The sequence below is a fragment of the Caenorhabditis remanei genome, chromosome V (assembly GCF_010183535.1).
Source record: "Caenorhabditis remanei strain PX506 chromosome V, whole genome shotgun sequence".
NCBI classification, from domain to species: Eukaryota; Metazoa; Nematoda; class Chromadorea; order Rhabditida; family Rhabditidae; genus Caenorhabditis; species Caenorhabditis remanei.
The window spans coordinates 13,330,336-13,346,700 of NC_071332.1; the positions used below are offsets into that span (position 1 = coordinate 13,330,336).

The 16,365-nt window shown below is 35.6% G+C and overlaps 8 protein-coding genes across 8 annotated transcripts; 4 read left to right on the forward strand and 4 right to left on the reverse strand.

Annotated features, from left to right (window-relative positions):
* Positions 1-63: 63 nt before the first annotated feature.
* GCK72_019614 (uncharacterized protein) lies at positions 64-1,713 on the forward strand (the record flags this gene model as incomplete). The annotated part of the gene is made up of 5 exons (XM_003115752.2): positions 64-283; positions 1,049-1,166; positions 1,213-1,302; positions 1,353-1,488; positions 1,570-1,713. 5 exons carry the CDS (start codon positions 64-66, stop codon positions 1,711-1,713), a joined length of 708 nt encoding a protein of 235 aa, XP_003115800.2.
* A 363-nt stretch (positions 1,714-2,076) lies between these two features.
* On the reverse strand, positions 2,077-3,866 carry GCK72_019615 (uncharacterized protein; the record flags this gene model as incomplete). Its single annotated transcript, XM_003115521.2, has 6 exons — positions 2,077-2,424; positions 2,472-2,588; positions 2,656-2,779; positions 2,824-3,149; positions 3,251-3,628; positions 3,678-3,866. The coding sequence occupies 6 exons, from the start codon at positions 3,864-3,866 to the stop codon at positions 2,077-2,079; spliced, it is 1,482 nt and encodes a 493-aa protein (XP_003115569.2).
* A 440-nt stretch (positions 3,867-4,306) lies between these two features.
* On the reverse strand, positions 4,307-5,228 carry GCK72_019616 (uncharacterized protein; the record flags this gene model as incomplete). Its single annotated transcript, XM_003115207.2, has 4 exons — positions 4,307-4,606; positions 4,664-4,816; positions 4,897-5,127; positions 5,172-5,228. The coding sequence occupies 4 exons, from the start codon at positions 5,226-5,228 to the stop codon at positions 4,307-4,309; spliced, it is 741 nt and encodes a 246-aa protein (XP_003115255.2).
* Positions 5,229-5,932: 704 nt separating this feature from the next.
* On the forward strand, positions 5,933-7,676 carry GCK72_019617 (uncharacterized protein; the record flags this gene model as incomplete). Its single annotated transcript, XM_053733121.1, has 8 exons — positions 5,933-6,209; positions 6,320-6,433; positions 6,481-6,667; positions 6,718-6,832; positions 6,881-6,988; positions 7,033-7,230; positions 7,306-7,395; positions 7,485-7,676. The coding sequence occupies 8 exons, from the start codon at positions 5,933-5,935 to the stop codon at positions 7,674-7,676; spliced, it is 1,281 nt and encodes a 426-aa protein (XP_053582034.1).
* Positions 7,677-7,736: 60 nt separating this feature from the next.
* On the reverse strand, positions 7,737-8,137 carry GCK72_019618 (uncharacterized protein; the record flags this gene model as incomplete). The annotated part of the gene is made up of 2 exons (XM_003115308.2): positions 7,737-7,809; positions 7,863-8,137. 2 exons carry the CDS (start codon positions 8,135-8,137, stop codon positions 7,737-7,739), a joined length of 348 nt encoding a protein of 115 aa, XP_003115356.2.
* A 1,313-nt stretch (positions 8,138-9,450) lies between these two features.
* GCK72_019619 (uncharacterized protein) lies at positions 9,451-9,796 on the forward strand (the record flags this gene model as incomplete). Its single annotated transcript, XM_053733122.1, has 2 exons — positions 9,451-9,498; positions 9,542-9,796. 2 exons carry the CDS (start codon positions 9,451-9,453, stop codon positions 9,794-9,796), a joined length of 303 nt encoding a protein of 100 aa, XP_053582035.1.
* Positions 9,797-9,861: 65 nt separating this feature from the next.
* GCK72_019620 (uncharacterized protein) lies at positions 9,862-10,218 on the forward strand (the record flags this gene model as incomplete). Its single annotated transcript, XM_053733123.1, has 3 exons — positions 9,862-9,872; positions 9,929-10,010; positions 10,075-10,218. 3 exons carry the CDS (start codon positions 9,862-9,864, stop codon positions 10,216-10,218), a joined length of 237 nt encoding a protein of 78 aa, XP_053582036.1.
* A 130-nt stretch (positions 10,219-10,348) lies between these two features.
* GCK72_019621 (uncharacterized protein) lies at positions 10,349-11,786 on the reverse strand (the record flags this gene model as incomplete). The annotated part of the gene is made up of 4 exons (XM_053733124.1): positions 10,349-10,423; positions 10,468-10,609; positions 10,708-11,055; positions 11,107-11,786. The coding sequence occupies 4 exons, from the start codon at positions 11,784-11,786 to the stop codon at positions 10,349-10,351; spliced, it is 1,245 nt and encodes a 414-aa protein (XP_053582037.1).
* Between the last annotated feature and the right edge of the window lie 4,579 nt (positions 11,787-16,365).

The window sequence follows — 16,365 nt, forward strand, 5'->3', positions numbered from 1 at the left end:
TGAAAATTATTGAATTTTTCTTTCATTTCGACGTTTTCAGAATCTCCAGAATTCAGAGCAACAATGTATCGTCAATTACTCGAACAACACATCGAAGTTAATGCTCAGCGTGAACCAGCAGTTCAGGAGTTGAAAGAACCCGAAAAATCAGTTCCCATATCCGAGAAAGAGCAAGTAAAAGCGCAGATGGAGAAACATACAGTCGTCGAGAAGCCAGGGAAGATCTCTGATAAGAAGAGTACGTCATCTGAAAAAGAAAACGCGTCGCCTTCAGATCCAATTGGTTAGTTTTTCAAGGTCAAAATAAAACAAAATGAAGCCATTCTGATCAAATTTCGATCGTAAACCTCGAAGAACGCTTTAGTTGAGCAACAATCCAAAAATCACTAGCTTCATCCTTTTTAAAAAATAATTTTCAAAACGTTCAAATTTTGAATCTATTAGTTTCATTCAATAGTATTTGTCGACTCTGAGCAAAATATACTACAAAAAAGGCTTCTTTTCCATAGGAGTGTCTCAGTTAGTCTCTGATCATTGCTAATCCTTTGGTATAAAAGAGAAGTCCAATGTGAGAAAAATCTGATAAATTTCTTATTTTTGTGTACTCTCTGAATACAAAGAGCTCTACAATGAGCTCTTCTTCTATCCAAATTCGTATTGATTTCGCTTCGCCGTCACCGGTCAGAAGATTCTTTGATCCGAGAAGAAGTCTTTTTGTCTCGAATAGTTCATCTGCAGAGATAGACAATGGACCGGTACCGGATTATCTTTTAGGTACACTTTTGGATTTCTGATTAAAATGACTCAAAGTGGTTCCGACCGAGAAAAGAGTTGAATATGTTTTTCAAAATCGCGTGTTCAATAAGACTTCACAGCAGATTCTGGTAGAAAATAAACCACAAATCAAGAAATTTCCAGATTTCTGAGGTCTCCCAGAAACAAATAACAGTTTGAAGCAAGTGTTTAAGTCAACAAAAACAAACGTAGCAGCTCATTGACTAACACGATTTCTCTCATAATTCAAGAAAAATATTTTTGGTAATTACAGCTCAAAAAATCATCGATGAAACATCTCGTTTATCGGATCGTCAGAGGGATATTCTCCAGAAGACATTCACAACAATCGAGCAGGACTGCGTGAGAAATGGGCTCAAAATCTTTGTCAGGTAAGTGATAAGCAGTAATTTTCAGCTTTAACGTTCCCATTTTCAGACTTTTTGCCGAATACCCACGCTACAAATTGATATGGCCACAATTCAGAGCAATTCCAGACTCAAGTTTGATGAATGCAGTTGAACTGAGGTGCGTTTCAGTGTGAACGTTCAGACATTTGACATTCAAAATATTTTCAGAAGACACGCTTCTGTGTATTTGAAAGGTCTCGGAAGAATCATCGAATCGATGAGAGATGAAGAGGAATTGAGAAAATCAATGTCAAGAATCGCATTGGCACATATCAAATGGAATGTTCAGAGAAATCATGTCATTGTGAGTGAACAGAATTCCTAGTGAGAGTTAGAAGAAGTGTAAAATTAACAAAAGCATTTTTGCAATTAAAAAAAATTTCAGCACATGATTGAGCCGGTATTGGAAGTTGTCAAGGAATGCAATGGATATCAATTAGATGAAGAGACTCGTCAAGCATGGACAGTTCTTTATCAAGTCATAGCAAATCTCATCGAAGTCTTCCGGTGTCGTGCGTTGAATGAATAATTTGTCGATATTTTTTTTTGGTTTTTTTGTTCAAAAGTTTTCCATGAAAACTGACAACACCCGTATGCTGTTACAGCGTTTTTTTTGTATGATCATTTGAAAGTGTACTCTTTCAATTTCGTATTAATAAATTTCTTGATTCGTAGTTTATTTATTGACAGGAATGAAGAAGCATCACTGTGGAGCTATTGACTAAAACGTTCCCTAATGCGACGGCGGGCGAGAACAGAGAAGCGAGATGGGATGTTGCTCGCGGCCGACAGTGAGAGACGCAGACATTTTGATGAAAAATATAACTGAAACCCGACATCACTGATAGTGACTTCAATCAGTTCTGGCGCGGGGAAGGTATTTGTTCGGTATTCACGTACCTTGATAATAGTCATCATAATCATCGATTTCATCTTTAATATCAATCTTCATATCCATTTCTTCATCTTCTTCTATAATTTCATCTTGAATTTTCTGCATTCTCTTCTGCCTTAACTCAGCAATTTGTCGTTCGATTTCTTCTTTCTCATCAGGATCATTCGGATCTCCTCCTCTCAAATATTGTTCTATAGAAATTTGATTCTTTTCTCGTTCGAATTTTCCATGTTCCTCCATAACACTATAATGAACGCGTATCGCATCCAAACGTGCTCTCTCATCGACAACTTCAAGGCACTTTTGGCGTTTCTCGTATTTTTGCAAGAAGGATGACTGCTCTGGCTAAAAAATAAAGATTATATGTGAAGAAAATGCGCGTATCAACCTACAGTCAATTCAACTTCTTTATCCCAATCCAACTTGATATCTCTCCAATAAACGCTCCATTCGGGACGGCCACTGCACACTATCTTTTGAAAATCTTCAACGATTCGACGATAGTTTATCTGAAAAAAGTTTAATTTAAAACTCTTTTCACTTTTTCGAGAAAAAACCTTCGAAAATTCGACTTACAATTGACAAAAGCGCACCAGCACGTGGTCCTTTCGGACACCATGCTCCTCCTCGAACCGCTTGTTTCTCCAATTTCGCTTGAGCTATTTTAGCTACTTTCAGATGATCGGCGAGATTATGGAGCCTGAAAATCATTCTATATTTTGGAAAAACTTTTAGCACACTTACGCAGTACTGAACCAATGGTCAACAGGTTCCTCGAACTTTTCGAGCGGATCTGGAAAATTCTCCAAGAAATCTCTTTTCATTTCGAGTGTTCTCTGTTGACATTTCGAATTTTTCCATGGTAACTTGCCACGTGTCCAATCAAAAAGAATATAAATCAGCATTTCTAGTTGATCTAATTCGGACATGCGATGCATTTCTCCGTTCACTATAAATTCAATTGGTGCATATAAAATATCATTTGAAGTCCATGCCAAATCCAATGTCTCCGCATTGATTATATGAATTTCGTCGATTGAACGATGACGTTTGTCTGATGACACTTGGACCTGCAAAGTTAAAGTTTTTCGATTAGAAAATAGTAAAAATCGGATTTTCTGATAAGTGATGAGTAAAACGGCTTGTTTTTTCGAGTTTATCGATTACTAACATCAGTTATATCATCCAAGTAAAACATTCTCGTTTTCACATCCAATTTCCATTGTTTCGTATCGAAATTTCTCAAAACATGACCAGATGAATTGAGCAATTCGAGAATTGAAATGATATCAATCGCAATGAATGATGCAGTAATTGATGATACTTTCAGACGATCATCATCTGATCGAATACATTTCAATAATGTTTCAAGAGTTGGACCTGGGCGAGTACGTTGAACCATGTAGAATAAATGATTATTAATAATATTCGAGTCAATGACATTTGTAAAACGATGAGAATATCCAAGCGAGAACTGCTGAAGTGAGAATTCGACTTGGCTCGCAATCGATGTCACATTGTCATTTCCCGTTTCCAGATACAGAACACCCTGAAAACAAAAGCATTGATAACATGAAATCTACCCGTTTATTACGTACGAATATCTTGAAACTTGTATCGCAGACTTGATAACAATGCGCCGCTCCTCGCTTGTCCAACTTCTTGATAATGATCCATTTTTTGGCGAAAACTTTTTTTGGTTTTAATTCAGATAAATCATCATCAGTGAAACGATGAACCACTTTTTCCAGATCATGTCCTTTACGATTTCGATATTGTCGGCTCATTTTTGAGAAGCTGAAATTACGGAAATTGAAAGAAATAGATACCGAATGAATTGTAATTGAGAAAAATAAAGAAAATAAAGAGAAAACAGCAAATTTTACTCTAACTCGACACTTTTAACTATAAAGAAGCTCTTTTCAGAGTTGAAACTATTTGTAGTTAACAGAATGAATGTTTGTAAAAGTTCCGAAAACAACTTGAACGCACTGAAAATCATAAAAACCTCGAAGAAAATCGACAAAAACTTTGATTAAAACTTTTTCAAAAAACGGGAAACACGCCAGTTCCCGCATAGCACGCAAGCGACACGACTGACGCAACCGGCGATATTCGGGCGGGCGTTCAAATTTTGTTAACCTTTTGAAAATTGTTATGAAAATTATTGCCACAAGAAGTACGACTTTTATCTATAAACATAAAGGAAATGCAATGACATAGACTTTTATGAGCTTTCCTCGCCAGTGAGAGCAGAATACGAAGCAACCAAATTGGCGTTTTCATTATGAATTTGTCTCTGTTTTCTTGCAGCCACTCCAGATTTCTTCATCAATGTCTCTAAGTCTTCCAGCATTTTCTTCTGTTCCTGCTCCATTCGTTTCTCCTCTTCAAGTCGTTCACCGAGTAGTTTTCTCTGTTCTTTCAACACTTCAATCACTTTTTCTATTTCAGCCGATTTCTGATTCCATTCGTTACATTTCTCTTCTTCATAATCACAGTCCAGTTTCAGACTTTTCAGTTGCAACTGAAAATTTGACCATGAGTACGATGGCCTAAATTTAGCGGTTTCTCGAGCGCCTACCTTATGCAAATGACGTCTATGATCAATCTCCTTTCTCATTCTCTCCACTAAATCTTTCTTTTCTGCCAACAAATCAAGACTTTGTTGAATTTCAGCATTGAGTGATGCAGACGAATCCATTGTCATTCCCATTTGAGCTCGTTTTAGTTTCACCTGGAAGCCAAAACTATCAATACAGTACTCTTCTAAGGAAGACTTTTTCCCATTTTTCCTGCTAAAAATGTTCAAAATACCTCATTCATCAACTCGGACAAATGTTGTGCCCAAGCTGTGACTCGATACGAGATTTCAGATTCTCTGCGTCTCGCCTTATCAACTCGATCCCATAATTCAGTGACTTGTGATTGAACAACGCCAATACGATTACTCAATTCTATTTTTTTCCCCATTTCCACTTCCATTTTGATCTCCAAAAGACGAAGACATTCATCGACGTCGTGCTCGTACTCTGCAACCGATTCACTCTGGAATCAAGAGGCTTTTCTTTTGAGACTCGGGAGATTCAAACCGTTATCGAAGTGACATTGACAATCGTCAGTTTTTCTCGAATTTCTTTGATATCCATTTATCGATTGAACTTTTTTAGTTCGATTCGAACAAGTCTTTTTTGATAAATAATTGGGAAAACATTATTCAAACTTCCGATACGTTGGTGAGACGTGGCAGTACTGTGAAAGGTAACCGAACCAGTAGGGTAGGTCACGCGGAAAATTCAATATTTTCTTCGAATTTTTCACATTTTGATAAGAAAAATATTTGGCTGAAACAACGCTATATTCTAGTGTTTTGTGATTTTATTATAGAATCAGTAGTTTTTTTTCGATCAAGTGGTGTTTGTAGTCGGTTGGACCGTTTTGTGATGTTGGTTCTGAAAAAATTTATTACTTTTCTAATCACGAAACGATCGAAACCACAGTAGTTTATCTAATTGTCCAATAACCGGAATTTTATGTTCCTAAAAAAAAAGAGCACCAAACATTTCATTTTTTCTAATATTTACCTAAAAACACGTTGTCCCCTTCTACGTATATAAATACCACATATGAAAACCATTATCTTATCAGTTATTATTATCAGCTGACCCCCTCTTTCTCCCGTCTAAACTTGTCTAACTTTTTCTAAACCAACCCATTTTCAACTTTTGATTGACTTCGCCTTTTCGAAATTCACTCTATTTTATTCACTATATAAATGTCTATTTTCTTTACTTTTCTTCTATTTTTCACCTCTGTATCTCCTCATAAATATCTTCCAATCGACCGTATTCCTATGTGGAAATCTAAAAATGACCCGAACATTGGACCAGCATTCGGACAACCGGAACAAATTCGTCTTGCCTATGGAGGTGACCAATCCACGTATTCTGTGACGTGGCAAACCTATGATGACACATTGAAATCAATTGTGGAGTACGGAAAAGACATTTCTGATTTGAAGAACTCGGTGGAAGGAAGATGTGCTGTATTTTTGGATGGACAGAAGCATAGCGTATGGAGATATATTCATAGAGTCAATCTGACTGGATTGGAGCCTGGGACAAGATACTGTAAGTCTGAAACTTCTTTTTGAAATAACGAATTAATTTAGATTACCATGTGGGCTCGGAACACGGTTGGAGTCCGATATTCTTCTTCACTGCTCTCAAAGAACGTGAAGGCGGAGGGTTCATTTATGCAGTCTATGGAGACTTGGGTGTGGAAAATGGGCGTTCTCTGGGAACAATTCAGAAAATGGCACAAAAGGGAGAACTGGATATGGTATTGCATGTTGGTGAGTATCACCTTAATAAAGATGTTTTATTATTATACTCTTTGTAGGAGACTTTGCCTATAATATGGACGAATCGAATGGCGAGACTGGGGATGAGTTCTTCCGGCAAATCGAGCCAATAGCTGGATATATTCCATACATGGCGGCAGTTGGAAATCACGAATACTACAATAACTTCACTCATTATGTCAATCGGTTCACCATGCCGAACTCGGAGCATAATTTGTTTTATAGGTTAGCAAATGACCTAATCATAATCGAAAATTTTTTTTTTTAATCTTCAGTTACGATCTTGGTCCCGTTCATTTTATTGTCTTCTCAACCGAATTCTACTTCAATCTTCACTTGGGATACCATCAGATGGAGAATCAATTCAATTGGTTGACGAATGATTTGAAGGTATGAATGGCTTGTATAAACTAATTTTAGTTTTACAATCTTCTCTAGAAAGCCAACGCGAATCGAAAGGAAGTGCCCTGGATTATCACTCAAGGACATCGACCGATGTATTGTTCTGATTTCGATGGAGACGATTGTACCAAGTATGAATCCATTGTAAGTTGCGCCTCTTTTTTCACTCAACTTAATCAAGTTTCTAGATCCGTACTGGACTTCCATTGACTCATGGATACGCTTTGGAGAAACTCTTCTATGAGTATGGTGTTGATGTTGAACTATGGGCCCATGAACATAGTTATGAGAGACTGTGGCCAGTGTATAACCGGACAGTATTCAATGGAACACAACAACCATACGTGGATCCACCGGCTCCTGTTCATATTATCACGGGATCAGCGGTGAGTTTTCATAAACATTAATTTTTTTATCATTCAATTTGAATTTTGCAGTCGAATGTGAATTTTTTGTTTTAGGGATGCCGAGAAAACACAGATGTCTTCATTGAGCATCCACCGCCATGGAGTGCTATCAGATCGACGGATTACGGTTTCGGAGTCATGAGAGTATATAATTCGACACATTTGAATTTTAAACAAATCAATGTTGCACAGGTAAATTAGTGGATATGAAAACACCAAATTTTCAATTCCAGGGTGGAACGGAAGACGATGATTTCTGGGTGATCAAATCGTCTCCAAAACATCATCGACCATTCAAACACCGAGATTTGAAAAGGCTTCGGACTTATGGAACACACGTACCGAAACATCACTGTCATCATAAATCACATTGTGATGAGACAAGAAAGAAAAGAACACGAAGACACCAGAAAAGAGATGAATGATTTTTCTGTTTCATGAGACATTTTTATGTACATTTGAATAAATTTGAGCATTTTTAATTGTTATAACTTTACAATCGATGGAAACATTCTTGATGACGGCGGTCCTCCGATTAATTTTAGACGTTGTGGTTTCCTGGAAAATCATGATATGACTGAGCACACTCCAAAGAGTAAACGATTACTTACATTTTATAAATTTTCGAAACAAAATTTCGGAATGGCGGGAAGAAAATCAACAAGAAAATCATATTGATTGAAGAGTGTGCCAAGAACCAAACAATGCACATTCCAACTAATAATTCGCCATTATTTGTAACTTCAATACGAACAAATACTCCGAGTAATCCAACTGGAACTATACATAACACAGAAGTGAGACTTTGAACGAGTAGACTACGAATCGCTTCCTGATGTTTTTGATAGGTTACTGTAGATATACGAAGTTTCAGTTTTCGCATCATATGGAATATATCAGATACGATCAATGATATGGATAGGATAATTGCAACTCCGCATAAAGCAGTACACAGAAATAAGTATTGAAACTTTTCAGTTCTGATATAAATTTCAAATTCGTGTAATTCTTCAAAGTTCCTGTAATACTGAGTGAGGTTCTGAAAAAAAATCAATAAACAGCCTGATAGAAACAAATAAACTAGGACATCCGGATAGACAGGCCTACAAACCGAACCTTCCTCACATAATCCCATTTTTCTTCCTCGGTAATCCTAACAGAATTGAAGCTTATTCCGCCAATTGGCAGACTTATAAAACATATAAAATATCCAGAAAATTCTAGAAACTTGGGAATGACATGAGTTTTCAAAATGACTGCAATTGCTTGATGTTTTTTGACAAAACAAATTATCAATAATTCGAACTGAAACACTCCAAGACATCCGGCGATGAGCTGTAAAACAAAAAGAAGTCGATCAGCTCACTTATACTATTCCATAAGTTACTTATAGATCTCTACAAAATCAGTTTCTAAACAATTAACCAGTTCAACTACTTATTGTTCCCACTTACCAATAAATAATGTGTGGGAACACCGAACCAATTTGCCAGGAAACCCACAGAATACCCTGCTAAATATGGAACCAACGGAACCCCTTGCATCAAAAAAGTCATATGGATATCAGTCAAAAAACAGACAGACTGATAGAAAAGAAGATAAAATCGAAAACTTCCTAGTTTTTTGCATTGAAATATCAGTAAATATATACCAAAGGAATTCAAACATACAGATGTTACACCGATTAAATGGTAGTAAGTGATCAGCCATGTTGGCACCGAAAAGTTCATAGAAACCATTTGGTCAAATATATTTAGTGACGTTGTAAAACAAGGGTGAATTTGAAGAAAGCCGGCAGAAATCTAGCTGAATCAGTGAACTACATACATTGCTGATATTAAAAGAGACAGGTGAAATCTTTTTTCTTGTTTTTCAATTTTGCTTCGATTTTTGGCCTCTCCATGTCTGTCTGTGCATCCGGATGTCTGTCTTTACTGGATCTTTTAAAAATGTTTTGGAATTGAAACGAAAAAAACTGTAAGTGTAAGCAGGAACCTGGTTGCTAGAGTTAGTCTACATTCGCAAATGTGTTTACATGTAAAATTCATAATTTTAGAAAAATGAAGGAAAGAGGTGTAACTGATAAAGAATTCAGTTTTCAAACAACTTTCACATTTATTTATTATTATTCGACTGTTCTAATTTTCTTTTTTCCTTCTAGTTTACCTAATTTCAGAAGTTTCAGCATGTTACCATTGAATGCTGAGAAACCAATTTCACCTGCATTTCACCTATCAATCAGAAAAGGTAAGTAGTGGGATTGACGATATCAGAAAACTGTTTGTTCCAGGAGCCCGTTTATCCTGATAAACTCACAAGAATTCTTCAAAATGGGGCGCCTTCGTTGGAAGTTCAGCTGAAACATGCCTGGAATCCAAATGACTGTCCTAAAGATATATCAGTCAAAACAGATAATCCTCTCACTTTTCACCGTAATCCAATTGCTGAAAGTACTCATGGAATACGTGGAAAACAGGGATCAGTAGTGAATTCCACGTATGGCAAATCGATTGGCCAAGGAACCAAAGGGGAACAACTGCAATGATTGGGAGGCTGATTTACATATGGGGGATATCGTTCACTGATTGGAAAATATGAAAATAGTTACGGATGGGATATGGGTAAGTTTCATTTAATTTCAATGTTTTATCACAGATTCAATTATATTTACAGTAAGCAACTTCTGCCATCATGACTCAAATCACTATGAAACTTGGAAATATCCAAATGATTTCAACGACTGGTTGGCTCCAAGTAAAGTACGCATCGGGTTCCATTAGTTTTCAGGTTCTCTAGATTCTTCAAAAGTTCTAACATTTTCAGATCTATTGTCTTCTTGATATGGACGAAGGAACTCTATCATTTGCTGCCGATTCCGAATATTTGGGTGTTGCTTTCAAAGGATTTCAAGGAAAACACTTTATCCAATTGTTGGATGTGTATGAGGTCACTGTGAGGCCACAATGACATATCAAGGATCTGTTTATGATGAGATTCAGATGGAACGTAATACAGAAGACGAAGATTCGGATGGCGGCTTTGAAAACTTGAGGAAGAGTTGAGACATTTGAAGACCAATGAATAAAGATTTCTGAAATTATCCAACCGCACCGAGTGATGTTTTCGAAACAGAAGTACTCTTTCGGACTACAGTACCCGCAGATTTCCAGGGCTGAAAACTTAAAAGTTAGTTTAGGTCTCGACTGGAAAACTCACTTCTTCTTTCTTGCAACAACAGAATAAAGACTTGGTAGCATCTCTATACTGAGCAGACATTAAAAGACAAACAATACAATGAGATAATATATTTATAGTTCGAAGGAGAGGATATTGATTTCGACATATCTCAATATATGCCCTGAAAATATTCGAATAGGGTGACGACTATTTGGGAGTGCATAACATTTCGAGTTTTACTCTTTGCACTTGAAAACATTTTAAGAGAGCAAAACTCACAACAAATTATTATTTTTCATGTTCAATTTCATCCAAAAAAGGAGAGTATATTGAATGATGGCATCAACTCCTCCAAGTCCTTCGGATAACATAAAAGTAATTGTCATGAATAAAACCAATTTGCTTGTGTTATCTGACTTTTTCTCCGTTGAAACACTTTTTTGTCTCTTCTTTTTATAAGAATGAATTTGAATGAGAAGAGCAATTGTGAGAATGGGATAGATTATAAAAGGAAGGAATTTCAAAATTATTTCAGGAATGTTGAGATATTTCGAAAGTTTCTCATCCAATGCCAATGGTGCAACGACAACGTATCGATCGATTTCATTTTTCGGTTGAGGTGGACACCTTGAAATAAATTTAAAGCTTTATGGACAATTAATAGCTTTCGAAACTCACACGTTCTTTGGCATAACATCCGGCAACCAATGAATTCGTAAAAACCAAAATATAAACCACGTGTGAAAAATTATCCAAATCACCATAACTATCAGAATAATTATTAAGGTCCACTTGACAGTTGCCACGTTTTGTACCCGGTCACTCATTGGAAATATCACGGCAATGGTTCTGATAAATGACATTATAATGGAAAGCCAAATGGATAACCGTTTTGTGATCTCAAATAATGTTGATAAAATCTGTCCTTCCGCATTAATTGCTTCCCATTTAGTTTTCAAACAGTAGTATGTTTCGTCATCTATAACTGTCTTTCGGGGAATCGCGGTTAAGGTATACGGTAAATACGGATCATAGTTACAAAGAGAGAAATTCAGAATATCAGATAAACAAATAGCAATCATATACATAAAGATTGCATTGGAACGTAGTGGCTTCCGAGTGAGAATTATGAAATGAAAAATATTGAAGAGAAGTGCCAAAGCTTGAAGATTTACATTGACAGTTACCGAATCTTCAAGTATATTTATAGTACTATAATCAAGTTCTGGATAGTCATCCAGTATTGAGTAATCTGATGGATCATAATTTGAGTCATCGAAATTGTAAAGATCGTCTAATTCCGCTGACGTCAGATCATAATTATAATCGTCATCGACAGGAATTGGGGGAACAACCATTTGAAATTGCGAGCCAGGTAATATTAAAAAATGGAGAAGGAAGTGTTTTCAGCTCTCCAACTGAATTTTTGTTTTCCCTCGCGACCGAAACTTTAGTCTTGACAGAAACCTGAACCTAATTATAGGTTGTCGCCACTTCTGAGTGTATGCACGTGTTAACTGAAATATTTAATGAATACGTACGAACTCCAACATCGATAATTGGAGCAGACTAGACAGAAGTAATTGCTATGTTTCAATTCCAGCAATTTGACTGGAAATCGTGATTCTTTTCTAAACGAATTGGGGATTTCTGAAAAGATATAAGACAGGCCAAATTTGAAAATTTTTTTTCCTCGACAGTTTTTCCGCAAATTTTCAACTTTCCTGTGAGTTTTCACACAAAAAATTGAGAGGTGCGAAATTTCAAGAATTGATGTGGAAACTGAATGAATCTCCCAAAATAGTTAGAAAACTGAAAAATTGTAGAGTTTCTGAGAAATTCAAGAAAATTTCACGGAAATTACAACTTTTCCTCAACTGGTTGCAGAAACTGATTCAAGTCAGCTGTCAAATTGGTTTTTTGAAACAATTTCAAAAAGAGTTACGTAAAAAATCGAACATTTTTATTGAAAAAGACAAAAACAGAAACATTACAGTTACACTTTTGTGAAAAACAGAAAAAAAATCGCGTGAAAATTAGAAAAATTCCGATTTCACGTGATGAACTCGGGCCTTCTCAAAATCGTGACTGTTACAACTCTGGGAATTATCCACGAATCGATGTGTATGAGTTTCAGAGAGCTACCTGAAATTAAACGAATTGAACCTATTGACATATAAAAAAACAACAAACCTCATTCTGACTAAAAAGAGCGCATTTAGATATCAACACAAACCAAGAATAACGATAGATTGATAAAAATAAAAAGTGACTCCACACACAATATAATATATCTGTAAATCTGAAAGGATTATTCTTGAAACCGTAATTGTTAAGTTACCTCCTAAGCACTATTGAGTAGTCCAATTAGCATTAAAAAAAACCAAGTAATAGAACTTGGGAATTGAAAATTATATGTAAAATCTGCAATTTTATTTATTCCTTACCTGGATTCAATACTTTTCTTGGGAATAGGCGTATATCAATGTGTAGAGCTATAATTCATATCACATCTTGCAAATTTCCAATCAAGAACAATGGGAATACAACGAATCATCAAAACAAATGACGTGTAACTTTAAAAAAACAAAGGAAGTTTTTAAACGTGGCTTGTTATTTAAAATTTCGAACAAATTGAATTTTTTGATTTCTGAAAATGTTCTCCCGAATTGAATCATTCCGACTGAAATGTTAAGGATAGCATTATAAAATCAGAAGAATATAACTGGAATATTCTTTAGGTTCATAAAAAACTTTAAAAAATTAGGACTCATAAATGTTCAATGGTCTGACCTTTTTATGGATATCAGGAAAAAACTATTAAGGTTTTCTTTGAAAATCTTGCAGAATCTATCAATTTTTGCCGTTTTTTCACTATTCCTGTTATATTCATCGCAATTCCCTGTCAAATAACGTTGCAAGTATGAAGTACCGTTGCACCAACTTCCCAAGTTGAAAATTTCGCTGAATTTCACCATGAACGCGTAAGTAGCAGGTGACCCGATAGTGGGAATCTAGTTTTTTATGAACCTAAAGAATATTCCAGTTATATTCTCCTGATTTTATAATGCTATCCTTAACATTTCAGTCGGAATGATTCAATTCGGGAGAACATTTTCAGAAATCAAAAAATTCAATTTTTTCGAAAATTTTTTTTTGTGGTATGATTGAAAATTGTACCGGAACTGAATAAAAATAGCATGATTGAATGAAAAACTTTAAAAAACCATTATTTTGAAACATCAAAATAAATTTACTGGAAGGACTTGAAAGTTAAAATCGCAGTTTTTCTCATTCTTTCCAAAAAATCTTTTTTTGGGTCTAGAGATACGAGTAGGGACAGCATGTCTCCAATACCAAATTTTATGTAGATTTCGAATTTAAAATAAAAAAGCCCGTCTTCTCGTGTCACTGCCGAGATAAAAACGATTTCATGAAAAAAACCCGAAAATTTCATAAATTTTCAAAATTTTCACTATGAAGGTGTTGAGCTGGATTTTTCTTCTGAACACAAAAAATGCTTAAAATAGTGTCTACATTAATTTCCCGTTGAGATTTCATTGCTAACTCCTTCAGGAAAAATTTTCGAAAAATATCGATTTTTTGATTTTTCTAGATACCCAGGTGACGGACCTGGCCAAAAAGTACCCCAATTTGCTGAGAACACTTGGTACTATCTTTGATCAAAAGGATTAGCAAATCGGAGATGGTCGACTTTTTTCGGGTGAACATGGGTGATCGAACGAGTCAGAGAGTGCGTCTTAAGCTTAATTAAAAATGTTAAAAATGTTAAAAATATAAAAAATTATCATGACGAAGATATTGACCTAAAACCAGACTTGCAACGGGCCGGGCCGGAATGAAAATTTCTAGGGCCCGGCCCGGTGGGCCCGGAAGTTCAGTACTGAAAAAAATTCAAATTTTTTTTTCGAAAATTTCCCGATTTTTTTTGAAATTTTTTTTAAAAAACAATTTTTTGTAGGCTTCGAAGGTTTTTGAAAAATATACTTGAGGAAAAATATGAAAAATTTTCAGAAAATAAATTTTTGGACAAAAAATTGTAGTGAAAAAAGTTCAAAAATTCAAATCCGGGCCGACCGGGCCGGCCCGGAATTTTGCAAGTCTGCCTAAAACTGTACCCGTAGATGAGACGAAATTGTGAAGCGTCGAGAGGGTAAAGCTGAAATAAAGCAGTGGGATATTTGTGAAAGTTCGGGACATCATGACATCTGGATCCTTGAATACACAAACAGAAAAACCTCGTTCAACACTCTCCATCGTTCTTCTTGACTTTCACAGGGTTTTCACATTTTTCAGGGATCGAAAACATTACTGAGGTTAATGAATAGTTGTTTGAAGTTGCAAAAACTGGCAGGTGGATCCGGGATGTCTACGTGATTCTTAAAGGATGGAGGGCTTTCTGAATTTTTAATACGATTGTGTTCAAAACCTCAGTAGCCGACATATTTCAAAAAAAAACTTGACCAGAGAAAGACAGGAAAACAGGGTTGGGAAATTCCGGGCCAGCCCGGATTCAAAAATGTGCACAATTTTTTTGAAACTTTTTGAAATTTTCATCAAAAAATGATCCAAATTCTCCAATATTCTCGTACGCTTCAATTTTTATCGATGTTCAAAAAAAAGTCGAAAATTCGACTTTTTTGGAAAAAAAATTCAATTTTTTTTGAAAATATTTCAAATTTCTACAGAGCCTGGCCGATCGGGCCGACCCTGGGCAGGTCGGGCCGGGCCGAGGAAAATTCTTCAGTCGGCCCGGCCCGGAATTTCCCAACCCTGCAGGAAAACGATTGCACAACACGTTGACATTATTGCGCAATTGATAATATGAGGTGGTCAGAGGTGTTTGGAGTACATGATCTGAGAAATAAATCAAATTTTATCGAACTTGAGTTCTCGAAATATATTAATCGTATTCATAAAATATTGTTGTAAAATACTTTGAAAATTCAAAAATTACTTGTTCTTGTCATTGAAGGATACACTTTACATATATAATAGTTCATTGTGGATACCAAAAATGTCTTGCTTTCACTAATTGAATATAAATATTTATTTTCTTTCTTCCCCTGCCTCTTGCACTTGTATAAATAGTACAATTTCCCTATCGGCAATGATCAAAACTCTCACTTCAACCGGTCGGCCGTGTCACCTCCTTTGTTACACTTTATGACGCACTCTCTGACTCGTTCGATCACCCGTAGGCACACGAAAAAAGTTGACCATCTCCGATTTGCCTATAATTTTGATCAAAGATAGTATCAAGTGTTCTTAGCAAATTGGGGTACTTTTTGGCCAGGTCCGTCACCTGGGTACCTAGAAAAATCAAAAAATCGATATTTTTCGAAAATTTTTCCTGAAGGAGTTAGGAATGAAATCTAAACGGGAAATTAATGTAGACACTATTTTAAGCACTTTTTGTGTTCAGAACGAAATTCCAGCTCAACGCCTTCATAGTGAAAATTTTGAAAATTTATGAAATTTTCGGGTTTTTTTCATGAAATCGTTTTTATCTCGGCAGGGACACGAGAAGACGGGCTTTTTTATTTTAAATTCGGAATCTACATAAAATTTGGTATTGGAAACATGCTGTCCCTACTCGTATCTCTAGACCTAAAAAAAGATTTTTTGGGAAGAATGAGAAAAACTGCCATTTCAATTTTCAAGTCCTTCCAGTAAATTATTTTTGATGTTTTAAAATAATGGTTTTTTAAAATTTTTCATTTAATCATGCCATTTTTATTCAGTTCCGGTACAATTTTCGATCAAACTAACAAAAAAAATTTCAAAAAAATTGAATTTTTTGATTTCTGAAAATTTTCTCCCGAATTGAATCATTCCGACTGAAAAGTTAAGGATAGCATTATAAAATCAGGAGAATATAACTGAAATATTCTTTAGGTTCATAAAAAACTTGAT